Source organism: Pollicipes pollicipes, unplaced genomic scaffold, assembly GCF_011947565.3.
Source record: "Pollicipes pollicipes isolate AB1234 unplaced genomic scaffold, Ppol_2.1 Scaffold_1600;HRSCAF=1878_pilon_pilon_pilon, whole genome shotgun sequence".
Classification (NCBI taxonomy): domain Eukaryota; kingdom Metazoa; phylum Arthropoda; class Thecostraca; order Pollicipedomorpha; family Pollicipedidae; genus Pollicipes; species Pollicipes pollicipes.
Genome location: NW_023595962.1, coordinates 5,599,713 through 5,623,198, shown reverse-complemented (window position 1 = coordinate 5,623,198; position 23,486 = coordinate 5,599,713). Strand labels below are relative to the sequence as shown.

Here is a 23,486-nt window from a genome sequence, read left to right as displayed (position 1 = left end):
CATTGGGGGAATGGGGGGGGGGGGCAAGGACCCACAAAAGGGGACAAATCGACGCCCGTGGTGCACAGTGTAAGTGAAGGGTAAAGAAACAACAGTTTAAGCAAACGTCTGGGCGAGGTGCAACAAATAAACGCCAGCGAGCTTGCCTCAATTTCGATCATTCACACATGCGATCTCGTGTGGCGTAAAGGCCCGTCACTGGGCAGCGGACCTGAAAATCAAACTTGCGCAACTTTCGATTTCCGTCCTTTTCGCTAAAGTTGGCTCACTTCCGTTGCGCCACGCTGTTCTGGTCCACGAAACGCGTACTGATCGAGCCGGCTCAGTTCTTGGCGAAAAAATCGACAGAAATCCAGCGCAAATGCAGAGCAGGTGGGGAACGTGACAAAATTTCGAAAGCACCTCTGAAATGGAAAGAATCGCCTATCGGGGAGTTTGTCAAGCTTACCGTCGGTGGCCGACTCGTTTTTCGTTCGCAGACCGCCCCAGAAGGCCACCAGGCCGAGATTTAGACGTAGCGCGCATTGAGGTCTGCCGATGCCCCGGTATCTTTAAAGCCCCATATAAACGAGGCATTTTGGCGGGTTATTTGCCCAAATGGAGCGCAAGGCGCCTGCGAAACAGCAGCTGGGAGACGCAGCGCTTTGGCAATAGCACGGATCGACACGGATTTATTGGCCGAAGGCGCGGTGGGACGCGACGTGCTTTGAATGCGTTGCGCCAGGAGAGAAGATAATTTGGTAAATATTATAAATAGTTCATGCATATTTCATGTATATGTACATATACATTTGATAGAAAACGCGCTGAACATAAATTTTCCGGCTGTTGGTGATTTACATGTTTTGTTTTCTAGCACGGCCGCCAGAACGGTGCTCTGATTTCAATGTCATAGCACAGATCAACAAGCGTCTGCAATCCTGTTCTTTCGCCATCTCTCTCTCTCTCTCTCTCCTCTCTCTCCTCTCTCTCTCTCTCTCTCTCTCTCTCTCTCTCTCTCTCTCTCTCTCTCTCTCTCTCTCTCTCTCTCTCTCTCTCTCTCTCTCTCTCTCTCTCTCTCTCTCTCTCTCTCTCTCTCTCTCTCTCTCTCTCTCTCTCTCTCTCTCTCTCTCTCTCTCTCTCTCTCTCTCTCTCTCTCTCTCTCTCCTCTCTCTCTCTCTCTCTCTCTCTCTCTCTCTCTCTCTCTCTCTCTCTCTCTCTCTCTCTCTCTCTCTCTCTCTCTCTCTCTCTCTCTCTCTCTCTCTCTCTCTCTCTCTCTCTCTCTCTCTCTCTCTCTCTCTCTCTCTCTCTCTCTCTCTCTCTCTCTCTCCTCTCTCTCTCTCTCTCTCTCTCTCTCTCTCTCTCTCTCTCTCTCTCTCTCTCTCTCTCTCTCTCTCTCTCTCTCTCTCTCTCTCTCTCTCTCTCTCTCTCTCTCTCTCTCTCTCTCTCTCTCTCTCTCTCTCTCTCTCTCTCTCTCTCTCTCTCTCTCTCTCTCTCTCTCTCTCTCTCTCTCTCTCTCTCTCTCTCTCTCTCTCTCTCTCTCTCTCTCTCTCTCTCTCTCTCTCTCTCTCTCTCTCTCTCTCTCTCTCTCTCTCTCTCTCTCTCTCTCTCTCTCTCTCTCTCTCTCTCTCTCTCTCTCTCTCTCTCTCTCTCTCTCTCTCTCTCTCTCTCTCTCTCTCTCTCTCTCTCTCTCTCTCTCTCTCTCTCTCTCTCTCTCTCTCTCTCTCTCTCTCTCTCTCTCTCTCTCTCTCTCTCTCTCTCTCTCTCTCTCTCCTCTCTCTCTCTCTCTCTCTCTCTCTCTCTCTCTCTCTCTCTCTCTCTCTCTCTCTCTCTCTCTCTCTCTCTCTCTCTCTCTCTCTCTCTCTCTCTCTCTCTCTCTCTCTCTCTCTCTCTCTCTCTCTCTTTTACCAATACCCGGCTGCTTCGGAAGGCTGCAGAGAAGCCGACGGTGCCGTCATTTTTGGAAATTTTGACGCTATTTTGGTCTCATTGGGTCACAGAACGGGGTTTTTGGGCCTGAACATTACAGACACCGTGTAAAGTAGTTCGTGTTTCTTATACCCTCACTTTGTTTACCGTTTTTAACCATGTGTTGCTAAAATATCGTAAGTTAGGCGCATATTCCATGCTGTTGTTATTATCACTATTGGGGCTTAATGGCGCGCTCACGACCGAGATTATCTTGATAATCCTCCTAGTATATTGATAGTTTGCATCGATGTTCTGTCCATTGTCCTTTAAACTGTAAGCTGTTCAGCGCATTTGCGAGGAACATTATTCACATAGATAAGACAGTAGTAGTAGCGTTATTCGTCGGAGAAAAACCAGGCGGATGGAGATGTTGAAATATATCTTCATTCTCCTGGTGGACATATATCTCTGTAACGGAGATAGTGGAGATATATCTCCATTCTCTTGGTTTTTTTTCAAGGAAAAAGCTATTACTACCGTCTTTTCTCCAAACTGTACACACTGAGAGCGTGCTTAGTGTAAGATGTACAAACGTTCCGTTTTGACTGTTTCGACCGTTTTCGCATCATCTGTCTGGACAAGGTGTGTAATGCAAATGTCGCGAATGTTCACCGATATGGGGACGCTGAAAAGCATGCTGTGGGTTTTATAACCAGTGTCAGAAGCTTTTTGTAGCCTATTTTAGGCGGACGCCGATCGGCAGGCAGTGGTTTAAACTATCTAAGCTTCATTCTGCGTTGATTGCTTGCTTCGTAAGTAAACGCCGACGACATAATTGGGCATCCAACTGCGATTGGTGCATTTGGACGATCGGAAGTCGTACTTGTTAAACTGCCAGCGATCGCTGTTTGGGGCCTGCTGCACATGGGAAGAGAGGCACCCGTCGCCACTGCGGGATGTCCGCCACCCATTGCATGCACATTGAGGTTACCTGTCTGGTTCAGCTGAGGCATAACGTTTGTAAATCTTATCTCAAAGCCCAGCGGTCTGATTTAGGCGGTTCTAACGACAGTTGAGAGCCCTTTATTTATGTCACGTCATGAGTTATATGCTCATTAGTGTTATGCTGGCCCAGCCAAGTTGGCCAACAAGTGCTAGTTAGTACAGCCGATTAAAATTTAGGAAGGCGAGGGCGAACATAGATATCTACTCGCAGTAATTTATGTTCATTGGCAAACGGCAACACGGAGTTGTCAGATCCCTCCCCCTCACCCCCCCCCCCCCCCCCCCGCCCCCCCCGCCCCCCCCCCCCCGTGGACATAGGAACTCGGTTGCAGGATTTTGCGAGCCTTGTGATGACCAACGATCACAAACTGTGGTAAGAAAGATCGGCTAGGTGTATTTGCACACAAAAGAGCAATGACACGTTATGTCTATAAGACATAAGTGCTAACACATATTACTGAGGTTTACTGCTTATCCTAGTCTTTGTTTGCTATCTATGTTTATCGAGCTGCATATATCACAATGGAATTATGTACTTCCAGCGAGACACTCCCTGTGATACTTTAATTCTTTTCAGGATCAATTGACCTATGCATACAAGCTAATTCACACTTCAGACCGTAAGGGCGTTGATTAGTGAAGGTTTTACCCATTGGTGATTATCAGAAATTCCCTGATTTTGTATTTGTTTTGAAGCTGCATTGCCCAAATTCAGACTTGGGTAGGTGGTGATGCGGATTAGTGAGTGGATTGATGGAAATACACTTTATACAGCTAGCTGGACATCCAAAAGGGTTTATCAGTTCCATACAGAAGAAAATGCACCCGCGCAGCCTTAGTTCTTGCGTGGCCTGTAGTAGACCTTTGTTTCACTTAACTGCATTCAAATTGATGAAGTTTATAAATCAATTAATGTTTGCTGCCACCGCCACTACTTTACATTTTTGCGCGCGCGTTGTGCATGGTTCAAAATGAAACGGGATGGCAAGATGCTTACGGACATATACATATATATATATATATAATATATATATATATATATATATATATACATATTGCGATATTTATTCATAGGACATGTGCGAGGCAGCGGCGGCATTTTGGCCTGGTCGGTGACGCATTGAACCTGATGACCATGTTGGGTGTAGAAAAAGGGAGTGCAGAGTTGATTAACCAAAGCGCGGCGGCTATGGATATTTCACCGTATTCCTCTGAGGCTAACAGCTTCAACTCAAATGGCTAACACGATAACACCCAGAAGGGCAACACGGGGAATGATATGGAAAGACAGCCTTAGCCGACGAAGACTGCATAACTACAATAGATAAACAAAACTACGATAGATAAACATAATTACAATAGACAAACATAACTACAATAGATAAACATGATTACAATAGATAAACAGAACTAGAATAGACAAATGAATAAAGTAAAACTTGCGTCTGCCCCTAAAACCGAATAGTTTAGCTGGGTGTGGCACCGCTTGTCTCGCCCGGACTAACACTGTCTTCATGGGTCCGACCACGGACGCTCTGGCCGTGAATCTCGTTTCAACTGCCTCATGAGCTTCAACATGACTCTGACTTGAACTGCACGTCGTGACCCCGAATGGAACAGCCCGTGCTCGTGGTCACCTTCATCAGCTGTCATGGCTCTAACCTGGGCCGTCTGCCGCCGCAGGTGGCCGTCTGGCTCTCCTACATTGTCATCGTCCTGCTCTCCGTGGTCGGCAACAGCCTCGTCTGCTACGTGGTGATGTCGTCGGCGCGCATGCGCACCGTCACCAACTACCTCATCGCGAACATGGCGGCGGGGGACCTGCTGATGACGGTGCTCTGCGTGCCGTTCACGTCGTCCAGCGTGATCCTGCTGCGCCGCTGGCCGTTCGGCGAGGCCATGTGCTGCCTGGTCTCCTTCACGCAAGCCGTGTCCGTGTTCGTCTCGGCTTTTTCGTTGATCGCCATCAGCGTGGACCGCTACCGCGCCATCATCTACCCGCTGCAGCCGCGCGTGACGCGCCAGCACGCGCGCGTCATGATCCTCTTCGTCTGGCTGCTGTCGGCCGGCACGTGCGTGCCGATCGCGGTCACGTCGCGCACGTGGGTGCCGCCGTACCCGCGCTACGCGCTCAACCAGTACCAGGTGTGCCAGGAGGTTTGGCACAGCGAGGGTGACCGTCAGTACTACAGCCTCTCCGTCATGGCGCTGCAGTACTTCCTGCCGGTGCTGGTGCTGATGTACACGTACGGCCGGATCGCCGTCGAGGTCTGGGGCAAGCGGAGCAGCGGCCTCTTCGAGCAGCAGGACCCGCGCGAGGCACGTCTCTCCAAGACCCGCCGCAAGGTCAGTCGAGCGCGCGGCGGGCGTCGCTCGCGTGACCCGCGGGGGCGGGCGGAGGGAGGGCCGCGGCGTGGGGTGCGTTCTGATGGAGGCCGGGCGGCGTGGCCACGCCCCCGCATCGTCAGCAGCCTCGGGTGAGCGGATAACACGGCCTGCGGCCTCTTCCCGCTGACACGGACGCGAAAGATCCGTGTTTTACCACAAGTGTCGCACGCACGCAGCCACTTTGATACGCCATATGACGGTCCTTCCGTACCAATCGCATAAAATGCCGTCTTTTCATCAGAAAACGCGCCTTGGTCTCCCGCCGTTTGCCCGATATCACTCTCTTCAGGCGTAAATGTGACCTAGATATGACCCCGCTTCGTCGCCGTGCTGCACCCTTCCTCCCGAGCGTCTCTGCACTGCGCGTTGGATTGCCAACGGCGGGTGGGCGACCGAGACTGCGCGGCTGCGTGTTCTCCGGCGCTTCCGTCGGAAATGAGACGCTTGGCCATTACCCCGCACCAAAAGTTCTCGCGGGTCGGTTGACTTCCCAGATAAGGCGTTTGACCTTTGCTGAGCACTCTCACCCCAACTTAATCGATTAGCATCAGATGACTATATCTGGCTCGAGGCGTTTGGCGAGGGATCACAGCCATCACAAGGTAACGACGGAGTGCGTCTTGCCGGACGTCCGCCGACGTACAGTGTCACCTGAGAACGGTTAATGTTCCCACCGGCCAGCGTGGCAGTGTCACCTGAGAACGGTCAATGTTCTCACCGGCCAGCGTGGCAGTGTCACCTGAGAACGGTTAATGTTCTCACCAGCCAGCGTGGCAGTGTCACCTGAGAACGGTCGATGTTCTCACCGGCCAGCGTGGCAGTGTCACCTGAGAACGGTCAATGTTCCCACCGCCCAGCGTGGCAGTGTCACCTGGGAACGGTTAATGTTCCCACCGGCCAACGTGGCAGTGTCACCTGAGAACGGTCGATGTTCTCACCGGCCAGCGTGGCAGTGTCACCTGAGAACGGTCGATGTTCCCACCGGCCAGCGTGGCAGTGTCACCTGAGACCGGTCAATGTTCCCACCGGCCAGCGTGGCAGTGTCACCTGAGAACGGTTAATGTTCCCACCGGCCGGCATGGCAGTGTCACCTGAGAACGGTCGATGTTCTCACCGGCCAGCGTGAAATACGGCGGGTTCCCCGGTTCACGTGAGAGGCTTGATGCGGGAAGTATACCCGGACTAAGTGAGTCGACTTGTCGGTCGAGGCCGAGCTTACCGTTCTGGTCGCACGCGGTGGTTAAAGACCTGCGCCAGAAATATCGAGACAGACTTGCCCCAGCGCTGTGCCGAACAGAACGAGCCTTGGTCGCTCTTCGTCTCGAGCACTGCCTTTTTCGCGCCTGGGATGTACGTTTACGGTGTAGGGGCGTTGGAGCATGCCTTGTTAACCAGCGTTTGCGTAGGAGCGTCTGTAGGAGCGTACGGTGCACGCTCCATGATGTGATAGCCTTGGAGACGAGCATCAGTCACCAAGCCGCTCTTTCGCATTGAGAAGACATGCCAGCTGGCTTGTGAACTCAGACTAAGGCTGGAGTAGTGATGACACACAATCTGTGGGATGGCATGCTGTAATGTCACACTAGAATGCATGAATGCTGCAGTGGTGTGAGTGAGTGATGCAGTGGTGTGAGTGGCGCAGAGGTGTGAGTGATGCAGTGGTGTGAGCGATGCAGTGGTGTGAGTCACGCAGCGATGTGAGTGATGCAGTGGTGTGAGCGATGCAGTGGTGTGAGTGACGCAGCGGTGTGAGTGGCGCAGAGGTGTGAGTGGTGCAGTGGTGTGAGTGATGCAGCGGTGTGAGTGATGCGGTGGTGTGAGTGATGCAGCGGTGCATGGGTGCTGTCCGGATCAGAGTGCTCGCCAAGCCCAGGCGTAGCTGACACACACTGAACCCGCTCCCTACGTGCTCGCAACTATAAACAAGCTGTCCTCGGCCGTCCGACCGAGCTGGGAACGTGTTCCGTGCAAAGCCTGAGCTCGTCGGCCGTGGTGGCCGTCCGCCTTCGTCGACTAAGTCGGACGTCGGAAGCGAGGCTTGAACCCTCGGTGTGACGTCATGCTTGGAAGGCGCGGCGACAGCCACGATCTTGAGGCGGAGGCAGCGCGAATGGAGCTGACCAGGGGCGGATCTAGCCTGGAGTCTTTTTTTGGGGGGGGACCAACCGTTCGTCGCCAGCTGGCTGGTGTGGGATCCGAGGTCCAGTGCGTGGTGCCTCTCGCGAGTACCTAGTAGGGACACCATTCAAAACCGAAAAAAAACACCGAAATGCTTTTGAATCTTAAACAGAAGTTAAACAGAACAGTTAAAACAAAGTTAAAACAGACGGTAAGTAGACGAAACTTTTTATCAAGTTCTGGGAATGTTCTGGGGGGGGGGGGGGAAACATACTCTCAGAGGTTTTGGGGGCCATGGCCCCGTGGCTTCCCCCCCCCCCCCCCCCCACTACCCACCGCCGGATCCGCCTATGGAGCTGACCACTAAACGATGCGGAGAACATTCACATGGTATCTGAGCCCTTTCTTTCCGGGATGCATCACGAAAAGTACGAAAAGTGCTGACGTCGGTGACGGTTTTTGCAAGCATCAGCAAATTCATGTTAACGATGGAAGTCATTATGCTGCTTCAATGACTGCATGAATGGCACCAATAAGCATAACTCTTAGGCTGGCTCATCATGTGTTGTCAAATTTCTGCTGCAGGACTGCCGGCGCAAGTACCTCATCCCTCGAAGTTCAGTTCAGAAGTTCAGTTCAGAAGTTCAGCGAATACTTCCAGCGTGCTTATTAACAGGAAGTGTTCTGAGCCAATCCACGAAAGAAAGCTGCACTCGCGAGTGACCAGCCCAACCCAAGGATGCAGTTATTACAGTTGGGCGGACGGCATTCTGTGGCTTTTTTAGGGATCGCTGTGGCTTGAGTGTTGTTGAAATCCCGCTGGGAATTGCCAGGAGTGTGATGTCTATCTTTTGCACCGACTCGCCACTCCCTTCTATACAAACCATGGCGCTCGCATGTAGGCGTTTTCAGACAGTCGCGAATTGACAGGCAACCGCCAGAACGGGACGAATGAGTGCCATGTCCGCACGATTCGGTTCGATCCCCACCGAATTCCCAAGCTTGCCGCACAGGACCATGAACGTCCTCGTTGGCAGCACGTCCTTGGCAGTACTCTCACATCGCGGGTCCCCCCCCCCCCCCCCTCCGCGCTCCCGCCGCGCCGTTGACCCGGGATGCAGAGAGTTGATTTGGACGAGGTTCCGCTTGGCTCACTTGCCGGCTGTTCTGGGTAATGTCGTGCCTCCGGTCCGACACGTGTCTGGTGCGCGGCGTTTTGAGCCTGCTTGGCTGACCCGGTGCTGACCCGGTGCTGACCCGGTTGCGCAACGTTTTGAGCCTACTTGACTGACCCGGTGCTGACCCGGTTGCGCGGCGTTTTGAGCCTGCTTGACTGACCCGGTGCTGACCCGGTTGCGCAGCGTTTTGAGCCTGCTTTGCTGACCTGGTGCTGACCCGGTTGCGCAGCGTTCTGAGCCTGCTTCGCTGACCTGGTGCCGACCCGGTTGCGCAGCGTTTCGGGCCTGCCTGGCTGACCCGGTGCTGACCCGGTGCCGGGTCCGGGCGGCGGAGTTTCTGCGCAGCAAGCTCAGGATCTGCAGATCGAATTAAAGCGTCGCTTTAAGAGAGTCATTTAGCAACAGAAATTGCGAAGTTGAGCAGTAAAGTGGCTAAACCTGCCTCAAAATATGCACGAGTGAGCTACTCGCCGCAGTTCACCCAATATCATCTAGAGTGACTATAAATCAACAGGAAATTGTACCGGCGGACCGGCTCAGTTTCGTCGATGCTGGGATGGTGAAATCTCGAACATTACGTTATATCCATATGGAGAACATCCGTAGGAGGCATTTCTTTCTCACCATATTGTCAAAGTGGAACGCCCTCCTCAGTATGGGTATGGACATTGCACAGTCACGTGCGTTGTGGATCATCATTCAAGAACGTCTGCTTGCGGGAATGGTCTGTCGACCTAACAGTTTCCCAGAGTGCTTCTTTGTCGAGGTCTGTTTCTGGAGGTTAGTTCGTGTAGTGTAGTGCCACGGCGACATTGCCGCGGCGGTAACTACGAACCCCCGCAAAGAAAATGTGAGGAACGGACTGAACAGCCGTATTGATTAAGTGTCTATCTTGCTACTCGCACGCTACCGCAAATCATTGATTTGTGTGCTCTGACTCGCCATAACATGTAAGTAAATCAAAAATGACGCAGCTTATGAAATATTTGATATGGAAGCCTAACCAGCCACGGTGTTGCAATCAACTGCGCGTTGTTGCCACAAAGGGCGTGGGGCGAACGAAGCTTGCGTCAACAAACCGGGAGTAATACAGGTTTATCCATTCAGTCGAGGGTCTGACGTGCAACGACGTGACGTGACGTGGTCTGACGTGACGTGTCTTTGCAAATAGTGATCGCACCGCAGTGAAATTGTCTGCAACGAGCAGCGCAGTTCCTTGACAGTTGCGCTGAAGTACTGTCAAGGTACTTAGATGCATTGCGTCCCGTTAGGATTGTATTTCTGCGACGCGCCAGCTTCACCATCATGTTATATGTACAGTTGGTCCACGCTTTTCACGCCTCCACTCATACGAAACGTCAATTTTCAAATCACGAAAATCTGAGGAACACGGGTGGGAAGTAGATCGGAATCTTGGCCACGAGACGTTAAAACGAGACTCTCTAACACTGACAGGGGCGGGGGGGGGGGGGGCGGCGGGCGAATGGGCAATCACACTGAGTGAGGCTCAATGGGCGCAGGCGCTTACGCGACGACGCGCAAGCCATGGATCCGTCCATTTTCGATTTTCTTTGAAGTTTATGTCAGATTTTGGCAGTAGAGCGGACAGAGACGCAAAACCTGCTGTACGATAAAGACGAACTTACATTCCACCGTCTTGCCGTACAAGAATATAAGCGATCTCCGCCTGCAAAACTCACGGCGCCAGGATACTCCGACGCATCGAAGGAAAAGTCCTATCTGTGTGAGTTGCCAAATGTTTTGTTTGTTTTATGCACTGATGCATGGTAATAATTATCACATATCTCGATCTCGTATGATGAGATAAGTCCCCGTACAAGAAACCACTTGGTTCATCCTGCACCGCAAAAAGTCTTGCTGGTATTGCTCGAATATTTCAACCGGTCGCACGGCGCGTTCAAAAGTGATTAAATAAAATTAAATAATTAGACAAAATTCAGCTGAAAACGCTGTTCAACGCTGTCCGTACAAAAATAGTTTAAACATTGAAGACGCTTTCTGGAACCTTGTGTCCAGTGTACGTCACCGGGAATAGAGCCGAACGCCTTTGAGGAAACGAATACGCACAACCATTAGAAATTACAAAACAACCTCACCTCGCCAAAACTGCCTCACCTCACCTCAACTGCCTCACCTGCCTCACCTCGCCAAAACTGCCTCAACTGCCAAGACAAAAACAAAACAAAAACAAAAAACACATTAGAAACGTCGGCCGACGCAAGCCCCGGTTCGTGTTTGCGAGTTGTCGGCGGGTGAAATTGCACGTGCCACATTGGCTGCTCAATATTGCGAGGCACGAGGAGCCTCCGAAGCTGAAGCTGGTTGCCACGCCGCGGCACGGTTCGGCTGCGGAAGGTCTGACGTCATGGTGGCTGGCGTGACTGGCGTCACACACGGCGCATGCGCACTACGGTATTGCCGCTGCATTGGCCTTGGCCATCGACGGGGAAGAGAACTCAATTGCCTCTATCAACCGTCATCAAGCAGTCGATCAATCGGCTAAATTTCAGCAGTATGACCTTGAGGTATCACATAGTCTTTGAAGCAGATTTTGAAAATTGCAAAACAGGCGGATGAGTATGTTTTTACGCTCGAATATATTACATGCGTTTCTTGCAACCACCATTCACTGTAACAAGCTGTAGCAAGCTGTATCCGCTGTAACGTGAGTTCACACAGCAGTGCTCGATTTCAACATCACCTAAGTCTTTGCGCAGCGGAGTGCCCGCTTTGAGGATCTCTGAGCGATCAATGATCAGCCGTCAGCATGCCCCGGGGCTCGACCGATGAACCAATTTCCCGCGGATTTTCGCGGCTTTATTTGGTTGACCTAGCAGCTAAGCTGCTGCGATTACGACACATTACGATATTTAGGTCATTCTATGGTAATTGGCGGATGAGTCAGCCAACAGGCCGCTTTCCGCTCAACTTCCGCTCAACTTCCGCTCAACTTAATGCTGGGCGGAGTTCCCCCCATGGCGGCGTGCCTCCAATAGGACGTTATGCAGGCGATCTGCCAGCTAATGACAGCAGGTCTATGGCCCGTTACTTGACGGGATCACCTTGAAGTGGCTGTGTGATGAATGAGGTCTTGCAGTTTATGCGTCGATTGAAAATCGTCCTTTTGTGTAGTTTGCATGCTTTGTTTGTTTTGTCAGGAGATGACGGTTAGAAGAGGGTTTGGTAAAGCCTCCAAAAGGAAGGAAGGGAAGGAAAATGGTTGGCTTTATTCCTTTTCAAGGAAAATTTTTTGAAACAGTGTAAGCCTTTTACATATATTTCAAGCATCTCTCGTCCTTTAAGAGGTTTTGTACCTCTGTATATCATGCTTCACTTCGTACTATTTCCAATCACAGCCATTCTCGGTGTCTGATGTCTGAAATACTGTCAGTTTTCGTATGGGCCATTGGACTTCTCCTTACGGACAGTCGCTGGCTGTTTATGGACGACAAGCTGAGTATTAACAAACCTGCTGCGGCCGCTGCCCCGGTGCAGCCGTCAGACAAGCTGAGCGTTACCAAACCTGCTGCGGCCGCTGCCCCTGTGCAGCCGTCGGACAAGCTGAGCGTTAACAAGCCTGCTGCGGCCGCTGCCCCGGTGCAGCCGTCAGACAAGCTGAGCGTTAACAAACCTGCTGCGGCCGCTGTCCCGGTGCAGCCGTCAGACAAGCTGAACGTTTACAAACCCGCTGCGACCGCTGCCCCGGTGCAGCCGTCAGACAAGCTGAACGTTTACAAACCTGCTGCGACCGCTGCCCCGGTGCAGCCGTCAGACAAGCTGAACGTTTACAAACCTGCTGCGACCGCTGCCCCGGTGCAGCCGTCAGACAAGCTGAGCGTTAACAGACCTGCTGCGGCCGCTGCCCCGGTGCAGCCGGTTCCTACCGCAGAATATTCTGAGGGCTTTCATTGCGGCGTTTTTTGGCGTTTTTTTCTGCAGCAGGCCCATAAGATGCGTGGAAAAATGACGTGATGGCGCACGCTTTGGTATGTATTTGACGTGTCAACCGTCGCAGGTGGAAGTTATTTGACGCGGTAACCGTCGTAGATGGAAACTATTTGACGCGTCAACCGTTGGAGATGGAAGCTATTTGACGCGTCAACCGTCGTAGATGGAAACTGTTTGGCATGTCAACCGTCGCAGATGAAAACTATTTGGCGCGTCAACCGTCGGAGATGAAAGGTATCTATATTTTCGGAGTTGTGTCCCACTACATCTGAACCCTGTTTGCCAGCAATGGTGTCAAAATCACCTAGGCAGGTGAGATCAGGATGTTTACTAGCTCATATTTAAATAAGCATGTGCTCCACTGCAAAGTTGACTCCAAACGAGGCCTTCTGCGTTATGAAAACGAGGCTTTAGTTGAACAGCTCAACGATGTCAGGATTTCTCGTGAGGGATTATTCTCCCTTGCAGTTTGACCTTTTACGCGTTTGTCAAACGACCGCAAACAGCCCTTCCTGGCTTCAGAGTTGCCGAAAATTTACATTAAGACCCCCAGTCGCGAATGAAAACATCCCATCGTGGCAACTGTGAATGTGCAAATCAGTGATTTGGGGTTTCCTTCTTAATCCAGCCTCCACTCGTTTGCCACGCGCTTGCAGCTTCCCTGTGAAGCTGGGTTGATAAGATCACTTTCGCTGGATATGTTCACACACACACACACACACACACACACACACACACACACACACACACACACCACACACACACACACACACACACACACACACACACACACACACACACACCACACACACACACACACACACACACACACACACACACACACACACACACACACACACACACACACACACACACACACACACACACCACACACACACACACACACACACACACACACACACACACACACACACACACACACACACACACACACACACACACACACACACACACACACACACACACACACACACACACACACACACACACACACACACACACACACACACACACACACACACACACACACACACACACACACACACACACACACACACACACACACACACACACACACACACACACACACACACACACACATACACACACACACACACACAATATATATATATATATGGGGGGAGGTGTGTGAATGGGGGGTGCGTGCGTGCGTGCGTGCGCGCATGCGTACATGCGTTTTTGCATGCGTACGTGTGTGTGGGTCGCGCGTGCGCGCGTGTTATTTTATTTGTTGCGATAACAAACGCCGGAGGTATGTCGTTGAAAGACATATAGCTTTTCGTTCGACCATACCACAATTTGAGACAAGATTTCAGCACATTCCCAGGTCTCTTTGATGTTCTCGCGGCATTTCCTTCGTACTTTTCTCCATCGCCTTGTCACATGCTGAGTCTTTTGTTCCATGTCCAGTGTGCTGCGCTGGATGTTTGTCAGATTGTTTTGGTAATGCTGGAGGGAAGTCCAAGCCCGAAAGACCGTCTAAACTGAAGTTTTTCCTTGCTCGTATTGTGGTATATGAAAATACCAGATGAATGCAGCATTTCAAACCCATATGCTCTGTTATGTGCACAACGGTTGCGTCTGCGTGCTCCGTAGATGGCATCCGAACAGGGGCGATAGATGGTGCAGCGACAAGGACTGCCGGCAAGTGGCGTCGCCTCGCTGCGCGGCCGTTAGTATGGTTAAGCGAACCCTTTTGCTTCGGGTTCAGATGACGTGGCGAGTGGCGCGAGGTTTGACGTGCGCCGATGGGAGCCCGATTGCGCCGATTGTTTCATCAACGGCGATAGTAGGAATAACCTTGGAAAGAAAGCTATATTTACTTAGTGTATTATCTTATGTGTATATTTACTTTGGTCAAGGTGCATTGTGATAATTTAGTATTCGGTGTGGTAATTCAGTACAAGTGATATATGACGACAACTTTGCTGTCATATCTAGATGTGCTGTATTCTGGTTTCGTATGCCAGCGTACTTACTTCACTGGATGACAAAGTTGTGTTTGCTTCAGAAACAAACAAAACAAGGCAAGTATATAAGACAAAATTTAAGTGTCTCAAACTCCTTTTTCGCCGTCGACGACACGCTTCTTGCATCATCATGCTAGTCAGCTGTGCACAGAAAAGCGATCTCCGGGGATTTATTCGTATTTGGTATCTATTATCAATATCCTTTTGCTCTTTTTTGCAAAGACATTAGGTGAAGACAGCACCTCGAAATCATACGTCACCTTCACAACAGTCTGCATAATTGTGTTGTTCCAGCTGATGAATATTTGGAGATCCCTAGCCTAAACCTGGATAAGACATGCCTGGTACCAAACATGGCTAATTCTTGGCGCAGTTAGGACATAACAAAATGTATTGCGCTGCCCACTTTTCGGAGTCTTTGCGAATTTAAGTTTCAGAATCTGGTCCAGTTCAGTGCGTCAGGACTAATGTTCCATACGTCCCCCATGTCTGCAGGATATTTCCGCCACCAGATCCTCCATGTTTGCCACCAATTCTACCTATGGGCCTAAGCTTGGCGTCAAAGTCTGAGCCGGCCGCTGCTGCCAGCTGAAACGAACTGTCCGGACACATAACATGGCATGCAATGCCAGAAACATGACATGACATGCAATGTAAGGGCCGACATGTCACAACATTCTACATAAGATGGCACGCAAGGCTGAATGAACTTGGCATGGATATTACATTCATGCATTACTGCAAACGGTTCAGCAAGTCTTGGACGTACTGAGACGAGGACCGAGACTCTGCTTCTTCGCAACTACAGCAGGCACCATTGCAGATGGCTGAAAACGGCGATGCTCGGCATTCAAAGCCGTCACGCATGCGCAAGGGCCGATAGCCGTTGCAGTGGAGGTTGAACCTTTACGTCAGAGTGCGCGAGAATGGGGTTCTCTCGGGATTTGGCCCACCCTCCTTTCAAAGAGTGTGGGCTTCGGGGGTTTGTGGGCTTTGGGGCAAGACCCAAAAAGATTGAGCATCTAAAAGAAGAAAAAGAAAGAAAAATCGAACGGGGCGTTGCCGGTTACGCGCCATCTTAAGCTCTAACAGAAATATCTAGTTTTGTCCGCGTGGAGCGGGGGGGGGGGGGAGGGGAGCCCCAAACCCAATAGAAAGCCACATCCTTGTTGAAAACCTTGTTATGCCTTCCTCCGATACGATGATGAAATTGGTTTGCGCTGTTAAGTCAGGTGAATCTCATATGACATATGACGCTTCCTAGTGACGTCACAATTATAGAAAGGGCATTCAGTGCTTACCGAGGGAGCCGAACTCCTCACTTATTCGTCACATGAATCTATTCATTATCTTGGATTCACACGGCTGCCTTCCGGAGAAAGATGCAGCATCGGTAAGCGCAACAGTGCACAATGCCGAGCATCGGAATTCATGGGAACAGACCAACAGTGACAGTGGTGAGGCAGGACCCAAAGTGATGGAGAAGCCAAGAATTCGGAGGAAGCATTGGCCGATACGTACAGTCCCAAGGGGAATGTTCCACATTTAAATATTATAAAGCAAGTATCAGATGCGATGAAAAAGGCTCATTTAAAACTATTGGTATGCTTTTAAATAGAAAAGACTGCTGTAAGCAACACAATTTTCTGCTTAGTAAATATGCTTCTCGATACATCATTGCTTGGTTACGCCATCATACCTTGCACAATTTGATTGAGAGCCATGACCACCCGTTGTATCTGGGAATCATGCTCATGAACGCCAGATATGAACGGCCCGACGGTTTTTTCTTGGCCTTCATCGCCACATGGCTAATGAAGTGGCAGAATTTGAATGACGGGATTATGACATCATAAGCGCTTGGGTAACCTTGAAATAGTCTCTCCGAAATGGCATGCACATCTTCGCGGAAGTGCAGCTCAGGAACTAGACAGTTTTAGGTCTTAAGAAGGGTAGCGCTTTGAAGTGCACCGAATCATCCTCAAGCTGCCTATTTTAGCTCAAAACCTCATGCAAATGTTGAGCAATCCATTTAAGCTCCAACAGCAACATTGAATTTGATCGCCCAGCTTGCAAGGTTTTTTAGAAGGCATCATTTGGTCCACAGCTGTGTTGTGAACCTGCTGGGCCTCCCAATCAGCGCCGTGAAAGAGCGTATTACTGAAGCACTATCGTTCAGTTCAGTTCATATTGTTCAGTTGCTGGGGGAGTTTGAAGATCATGTCACGTGCTGCTGTGTTGATATTTTTCGGTCGCAGTCCTGGGGGGGGGGGGGGGGGGACGCCAGCGGTCGTGCTCGTGGGATATCAAATGTCAGTTTTTTACACGCACGCTCTGCGTTAGCACCAAGCGCCTTTGGTTGTGTTCGTGGGATATCAGATGTCAGTTTTCTTACACGCACGCTCTGCGTCAGCACCAAGCACCTTTGATCATGCTGGCACCTGGCGGCTGGCTGATTGGTGTTTTTCAGCGAAAAAGGGAATAGCGTCTTCTGCAATGGTTGACGCTTTCTGGGAAGCCGTGTTGTAGTCGCCGATTCATGGAACTAAAAAGCCAAAGAGCCTGCATTTTAAAAGGGAAGGCACACACATGGAAATGAAGACGGAGCCAGGTTCCATCTGAATGTTGCGGACCGTGTGGTGTATTGGCAGATCAAGTAAACAAATTGGCTGACGCACGCCAGTAACTCCCGCGTTTGGAGATTTTTCAAAAATTTGGACGACATGATGAGGGTTTGACCGTCAAGAGCGAAACGGCGCAAGGAGGCACCAATAAATTGGGTCATGCGCTTCAACTGATATTTTATTTGAAAACTTTAAGCACGGACTTCAATGGTGGAACAGCCTGCGGGCAAGAGGAAGTACCGTAAATGGTGCGGCACTACTTCGCGGCACATTTGTCACTAAAGCGCAGCACACGCGATGTGAAGAGGTTGTCAGAAAAATGCGAAGCAGAAATCGTCAGAAAATTATCAGAAACTCGTCAGAAATCGTCAGAAAATTGCCAGGCAGGTCCGCTGTTAGAGGAGAAAGACTGATTTTGACTTCGCGGCTTAAATGCTGAAATATCCGCCGCAAAACGGGCTATATCATTGTACCACTCTCCGCTCCGCTTTTATATTGCTAACCTGTATCCGTCATGAGATTAAGGTTTCGCGACGCAGCGGGCAGACCTGGCCAACGTCTCGGAGTTAAACCCAATGCTCGTGCTCTCTCCAGTACAGTTGATCGGCGTACTTTCCGCCTTGCATACGTGATTTGAGATATCATATCCCAGTCGTCAAATATCGGACGTGACGCGTGATTCATGACTGATTCCGTCCATGATCGAGCGTCCGGAAATAGGGATATGCTTGGTAATGTCGGCACCGTGACATTTCACGTGCCGACAAATTCCTTCAATATTGCCGGACTGTGATAAGTTATACAGAGCTGCAAAATGGTCTGACTTTGGTTTGCATGCATGCTCAGAGGTTTACGCAGTGCAGCTGTGATTGATATTTGTGCATGCGCTTAAATCAATTGCAGTTACGCAAGTCACCAGCTCGGCCGCTGCACTGCCTTGCCGATGGGGCGCCGTGCCTGCGCGTTCGTGCCGTCTGATAAGCCGTCACAGTTCCATTTCCAGCATGAGTGCTTCACTGCTTCGTGCGTGCGGCAGACCGGGCGGTCGTCCAGATTTTGATTGACCGTGGTCAGGCTGGACCAACGTTAATTGACCGGCTGATCGGCCGGCGAACTGCAACGAACTGAACTGAACTCAGAGCTGCAACGAACGATCCCCGCCGCCGCATTTTCCCTTCTCGCCACCGAGATACCAGCGATGGCCCACATTTCGTGTTCAGCACGACGCACCACCCTCTGCCTTCCGCCCCCCCCCCCCCCCCCCTCCCAGCCACGGACGTCGGCCCCGAGGGCCCCGAGGCCGCAGACATCCCGCGGCGGCGCTGAAGGCCCGGAGCAGACGCTGAAACGGCCGAGGTCAAGTAGAACGCGCCGATGTTTCATCACGTGGCGCCATAGTGTTGGTCCGTGATTGCGGACGGTGATGTGACGTCACCGTGTCGTGCCGTGACGCGGCGACGGCTGGTTATTACGTCACGGAGACAAGTGACTAATCGTAATGACTTCAAAGTGATAACGTAATGGCGATTGGTCGATAGCCTCTTGACAGTGATTGGTTGGTGACTTCTCGACGGTGATTCGTTGATGACTTCTCGACGGTGATTGGTTGATGATTTCTCGACGGTGATCGGTTGATGACTTCTTGACGTTCTGCGCGTACGCCTACCCCTCCCCCTCCCCCCAAGCGGGGTCACCGCGCTTCGCGCCGCTCTCATCTCTCGCCAGATTGGATGGAACGCATGCATGATGCATGTCCGAGGCGTCAAACACCGCGCCGACAAGCCGCGGATCGTCGGTGGGGCCCGACTCGGTTCACCGATGGTATGATTGATACCGTGCTATTGGGGAGTTTAATCTGGCCTGACCTTTGAGCGCCGGCGGCGATCTATTTTTGGCGCGCCATCCCAGAGGAGCCGCGGCGGAAGGCCAGTCAGACCTGAACGCGCTGATGCGCCCGCTGCCGATGCTCAAAGCGTAATGCGGCCTCGGTTCGTTCGCACAGGGCGGGGGCGTTTGTCACCGTGTGGCGTCGCTGTGACGACTTTGTCGGGACATTTTGCGTGTCGGTGATTTTTGTTTAATTTTGAAGAGAAAAGAAGGTGCCTTGCATGCATTCTCCGCGTGAGCGGCGCTGCCGCTCTAGCGTGCTGGGTGGACACGGGTCACCGAAGTGGTCTGAAGTGTGGAGGGAGTTCGCCCTAGCTTGTTACCCAAATGCCACTGAAGTTTTCGTCTCACCGGCAAGGCTCTAGCGCTTCTGTCCGGTGAAAAAACTTTCCGGCCGTGATACGACACCTTAGATAAGGATTGAACCCATAGGCGTGGAGTTCGAACCCGCTGAGCGTGACCCAAACCCGCTGAGTGACACTCCAACCTCTGAGAGACACTCCAACTCGCTGGGTGACACTCACCCTGCACGTATCCTTTGGATAAACTGGACACAAACGCTGTGATCCTCTCTCCTTTTTCGACAAGGCAGATTATCTAATGACAATTCGCTTAGTTTGCCTCGAAAACTCCCATATCGTGACATCATTTAAGACTTTGTTGTAAGAGAACGCCGGACGACGCAGAGGCTAAATCACTGCAGTGCTCTAGTTTCCCAATGCAGCAGCGTGTGCGAGGATTTAATCGAAACCGACGATCCGAGCGATTAGCGGCAGGCCAAACGAGATCCGTGCCGTTTTTCCGAGTTGATCTGCTCGTGAGGTCCGTGCTGACCACGCCGGCCAGCCTCGTGCTAGCGCGGCTGCTCGCGGTCGTTCGCCCCGATTGTCCGGATGTCTGTCTGTCTGCGGCTGTGTGTGCGCTGAGCGCGCCGACAGATGATTCAGCCGCCCTTGGGCACACAGCGCGACCGTGATTATGGCGCGCGAGAGGCAATTCCGCCGCGTGGAGCTCTCGTCCTCGGTGGTCCGCGGGCGACGATGCCGCGGCGTGGCGGCCAGTTAACGGAAGGTCCCGGGTTCCGTACCCACGAGCGCCGCGAATGTCGTTTGTCCCGCTGCGGAAGTCGGCATGACAGGCTCCGTCGCTGGTGAGTGTGGGAGGAGCTCGCAATCCGCGCGGACTCGTAACCCAGTCTGACGCGTCGCATTTCCTCCCCGTCCTCCCCCTCCCCCTCCTCCTCCTCGGCAGAGTCTCAACCCAGTCCGACTTATCGCATCTCCTCCTCCTCCTCCTCCTCCTCCTCCTCCTCCTCCTCTTCCTCTTCCTCTTCCTCCTCATCCTCCTCCTCGTCCTCCTGCTCCTCCTTTTCCTCCTCCCTCCATCATCATCATCATCATCATCATCATCATCATCATCATCATCGTCGTCGTCGTCGTCGTCGTCGTCGTCGTCGTCGTCGTCCCGTCGTAGTCGTCATAACCATCATCATCATCGTAGAGTCATAACCCAACCTGACGCATCGCATCACAGCCAGGCTAGCGATGGCGACTCGGAGTAGCCTTTTGGGTCCTTGCCAAGGTGGCCTGTCTGTCAACATACGGGCCCTGTTTTCTGAACACACTGTGGGCTGACGTTACCCAGCCGTCTGGACACCTGTTGGCCTCGTAGGCTGTGATTTACAGGTGTTTCTGTGGTCCTTGGAATGGCTTCTAATTGCTGGCAAATGGGCGTCAACATCGTCCCAGTGGAAGTCATCTTGCTTGCTCTCGTTCCGAGCATAATGCCCTGAACACATTTAGGCAGTTGGCGTCCGCGCCGAAATGAGCCAAACTGTCACTTAAGTGCCACTAAGTCCCCAACATAAGTAGCTACTCGCACTTACTACCCCATTTAGGGGTGGGAGAAAATATAATGACTGGTTGCTGCATTGTTTTGATCTTTTCAAGCCGAGGTAGCTCCACCAGGTGAGTGGACAGCCGCCATCCCGTCATCATGCAGGCTGGGCCAGCGTGACATTGGGTTCGCCCAACATTTTATGAGGCGCTGGTTGTTCAAGTGCACATGGTCAGCAGCAGTGGTGCATTCTGGAGGAACGAACATGGGCAACAACGTCATGTGATGGCCGAGATAACACCCCAGCGATGAAGGGATCGGTCCCGGCCGGGGTGATCGCTGCATCGGACACAATCATGAGCAATGGCCCAGTATTGCAGGGACGTTACTGGAGCATTACTGCAGGAGCCCCTATTAATGCAAGGACGTTACTGAAGCATTACTGCAGGAGCCCCTATTAATGCAAGGACGTTACTGGAACATTACTGCAGAAGTCCCTATTAATGCAAGAACGTTACTGGAGCATTACTGCAGGAGCCCCTATTAATGCAAGGACGTTACTGAAGCATTACTGCAGGAGCCCCTATTAATGCAAGGACGTTACTGGAACATTACTGCAGAAGTCCCTATTAATGCAAGAACGTTACTGGAACATTACTGCAGGGGCCCCTATTAATGTAAGGACGTTACTGAAACATTACTGCAGGAGCCCCTGTTAATGTAAGGACGTTACTGGAGCATTACTGCAGGAGCCCCTATTAATGCAAGGACGTTATCACATGAACTTCCTACCATACCCTGTCTCTCGACCGTCGGAGGAGGCCCCGATGTAGTACAGTGCACGGCTTAGTCAAACAGGTCATTTGGATGATTTCAAGTCGCCACGCGGGGTGGCCACTGACGGTTCAACACATGTGGGGGTGGTGGTGGAGGGTCAAATGGACCCCGAACAGAATAACTTCTGAAATGACTGGCGTAGTGGCGTGAAGGTTCACAAAGCTGTGGACAATGAAAGAGCCGCCAATTGGCTTAAAAAGCGCATGTACCTTGTAAGATCGCTGACCTTTGGCAGGTCAAGGTCAGGCCATGACTGTCAGCATATGCGTTTTGGGGGAATCGTGCAATCTGATACGACAAGGGAGTGTTAGATGAAGTCATGTATATTTTAGATATCTTTTTAAAGCATGAAACAGTTGAATTTAGGATTAAGGCAAATTCCACTGACCTGCGGTTAGGTATAAAGCTTATACCGAGGGCTATACAAATCTGCTTTTTTCCCTACAACCTGCTGTTTGGTGCTTATTTCGAATTTATGCATAACAGGGACCGCAATAGAAATCTTTCATGAACTTCTAAAAAGCCAGAGTAAGTCAGTGACCTAAAATAATTCAGGTAAATATTTTGTTTTGAGGAACACACCGCATAGCGTAATCCTGGACGCTTATTCAAACGCACAAATCAACACGATCTCGTGGAATTTTGGTCACCATGACTTTTTAAGTAAAGAAAGGCGCTAGCCTTAACTGAGCACCAGTGAACTTTTGCCTAACACAGATAACTAGGTTCAAGGCATTTGCATGAGATTGTTTGAGGGCATTTTGGACGCCCATCTGGAGTTCCACTTTGTTTCACCTTGTTTGCATCGAAGTTCATAATCTTGGAACCTCAACTTCTCAAACAATTGAATTAGCATGCAGGTTGATCCGGCCTCTAAACATTGTGTCTCAAGGTATCTTAGTCCTTGAAATCCTAAGGGACCAATTTAACCCCCACCCGAATGAGGGATATTCAACCAGCCACCCAGGCGTGTGTTAAGAGGAAGCACCATTGACCTCGAAAGAGAATTTTGTTATGAACGAGAAGAATTCCAATTATGTGAGGAATTTATATCATGGAAATGAAAAATGCGGAAGGAGAACCCCGTAGCGACAGCTGGCCTCAAATCACCGACGGAGCACCGAAAGCGCCAGGCGTTTAGCAGATTGGTTGGTTGAGGTCTGCGCTACGGCAGGGCGTCATCATCATGATAGTGATGGTCGTGATGCGGCCAGACGAATACCCCGCTCATGGCCAGGGGTAAACCGCTAACGCGACTGAGAGGAGGCCCATGGCGCGACTGAGAGGAGGCCCATGGCGCGACTGAGAGGAGGCCCTTGGAGTGATGAAGAGGAGGCCCTTGGCGTAATGAAGAGGAGGCCCATGGCCTGATGATGAGGAGGCCGTTGGTGAGATGGAGAAGAGGCCCTTGGCGAGATGAAGGGGAGGCCCTTGGCGAGATGAAGAGGAGGCTCTTGGCGAGCTGAAGAGAGGGCCCTTGGCGTGATGAAGAGAAGGTCCTTGTCGTAATGAAGATGAGGCCCTTGGTGTGATGACGAAGAGGCCCATGGCCTGATGAAGAGGAGGCCCTTGGCGAGATGAAAAGGAAGTCCCAGTAATATGAGTGATGCAAATTTTTTGAGTTGCTTCATACGACTAGACGAACGCTGGAAGTGACACGGAATCATAGGAGCTGACACGTAGTTATACCCACGTAGACATAACAACATAGCCAACACATTCCTGACATCTTGAGTCTCATC

The 23,486-nt window shown here is 51.3% G+C and overlaps 1 protein-coding gene across 1 annotated transcript in view; it reads left to right on the top strand.

Annotated features, from left to right (window-relative positions):
* Window positions 1-23,486, top strand: part of LOC119093055 (RYamide receptor) — an 80,585-nt gene that overhangs the window by 1,738 nt on the left and 55,361 nt on the right. The window contains exon 2 of the mRNA XM_037215949.1: window positions 4,579-5,241. Within this exon, the coding sequence (XP_037071844.1) occupies window positions 4,579-5,241 (663 nt within the window). The remainder of the gene's footprint in view (window positions 1-4,578; window positions 5,242-23,486) is intronic.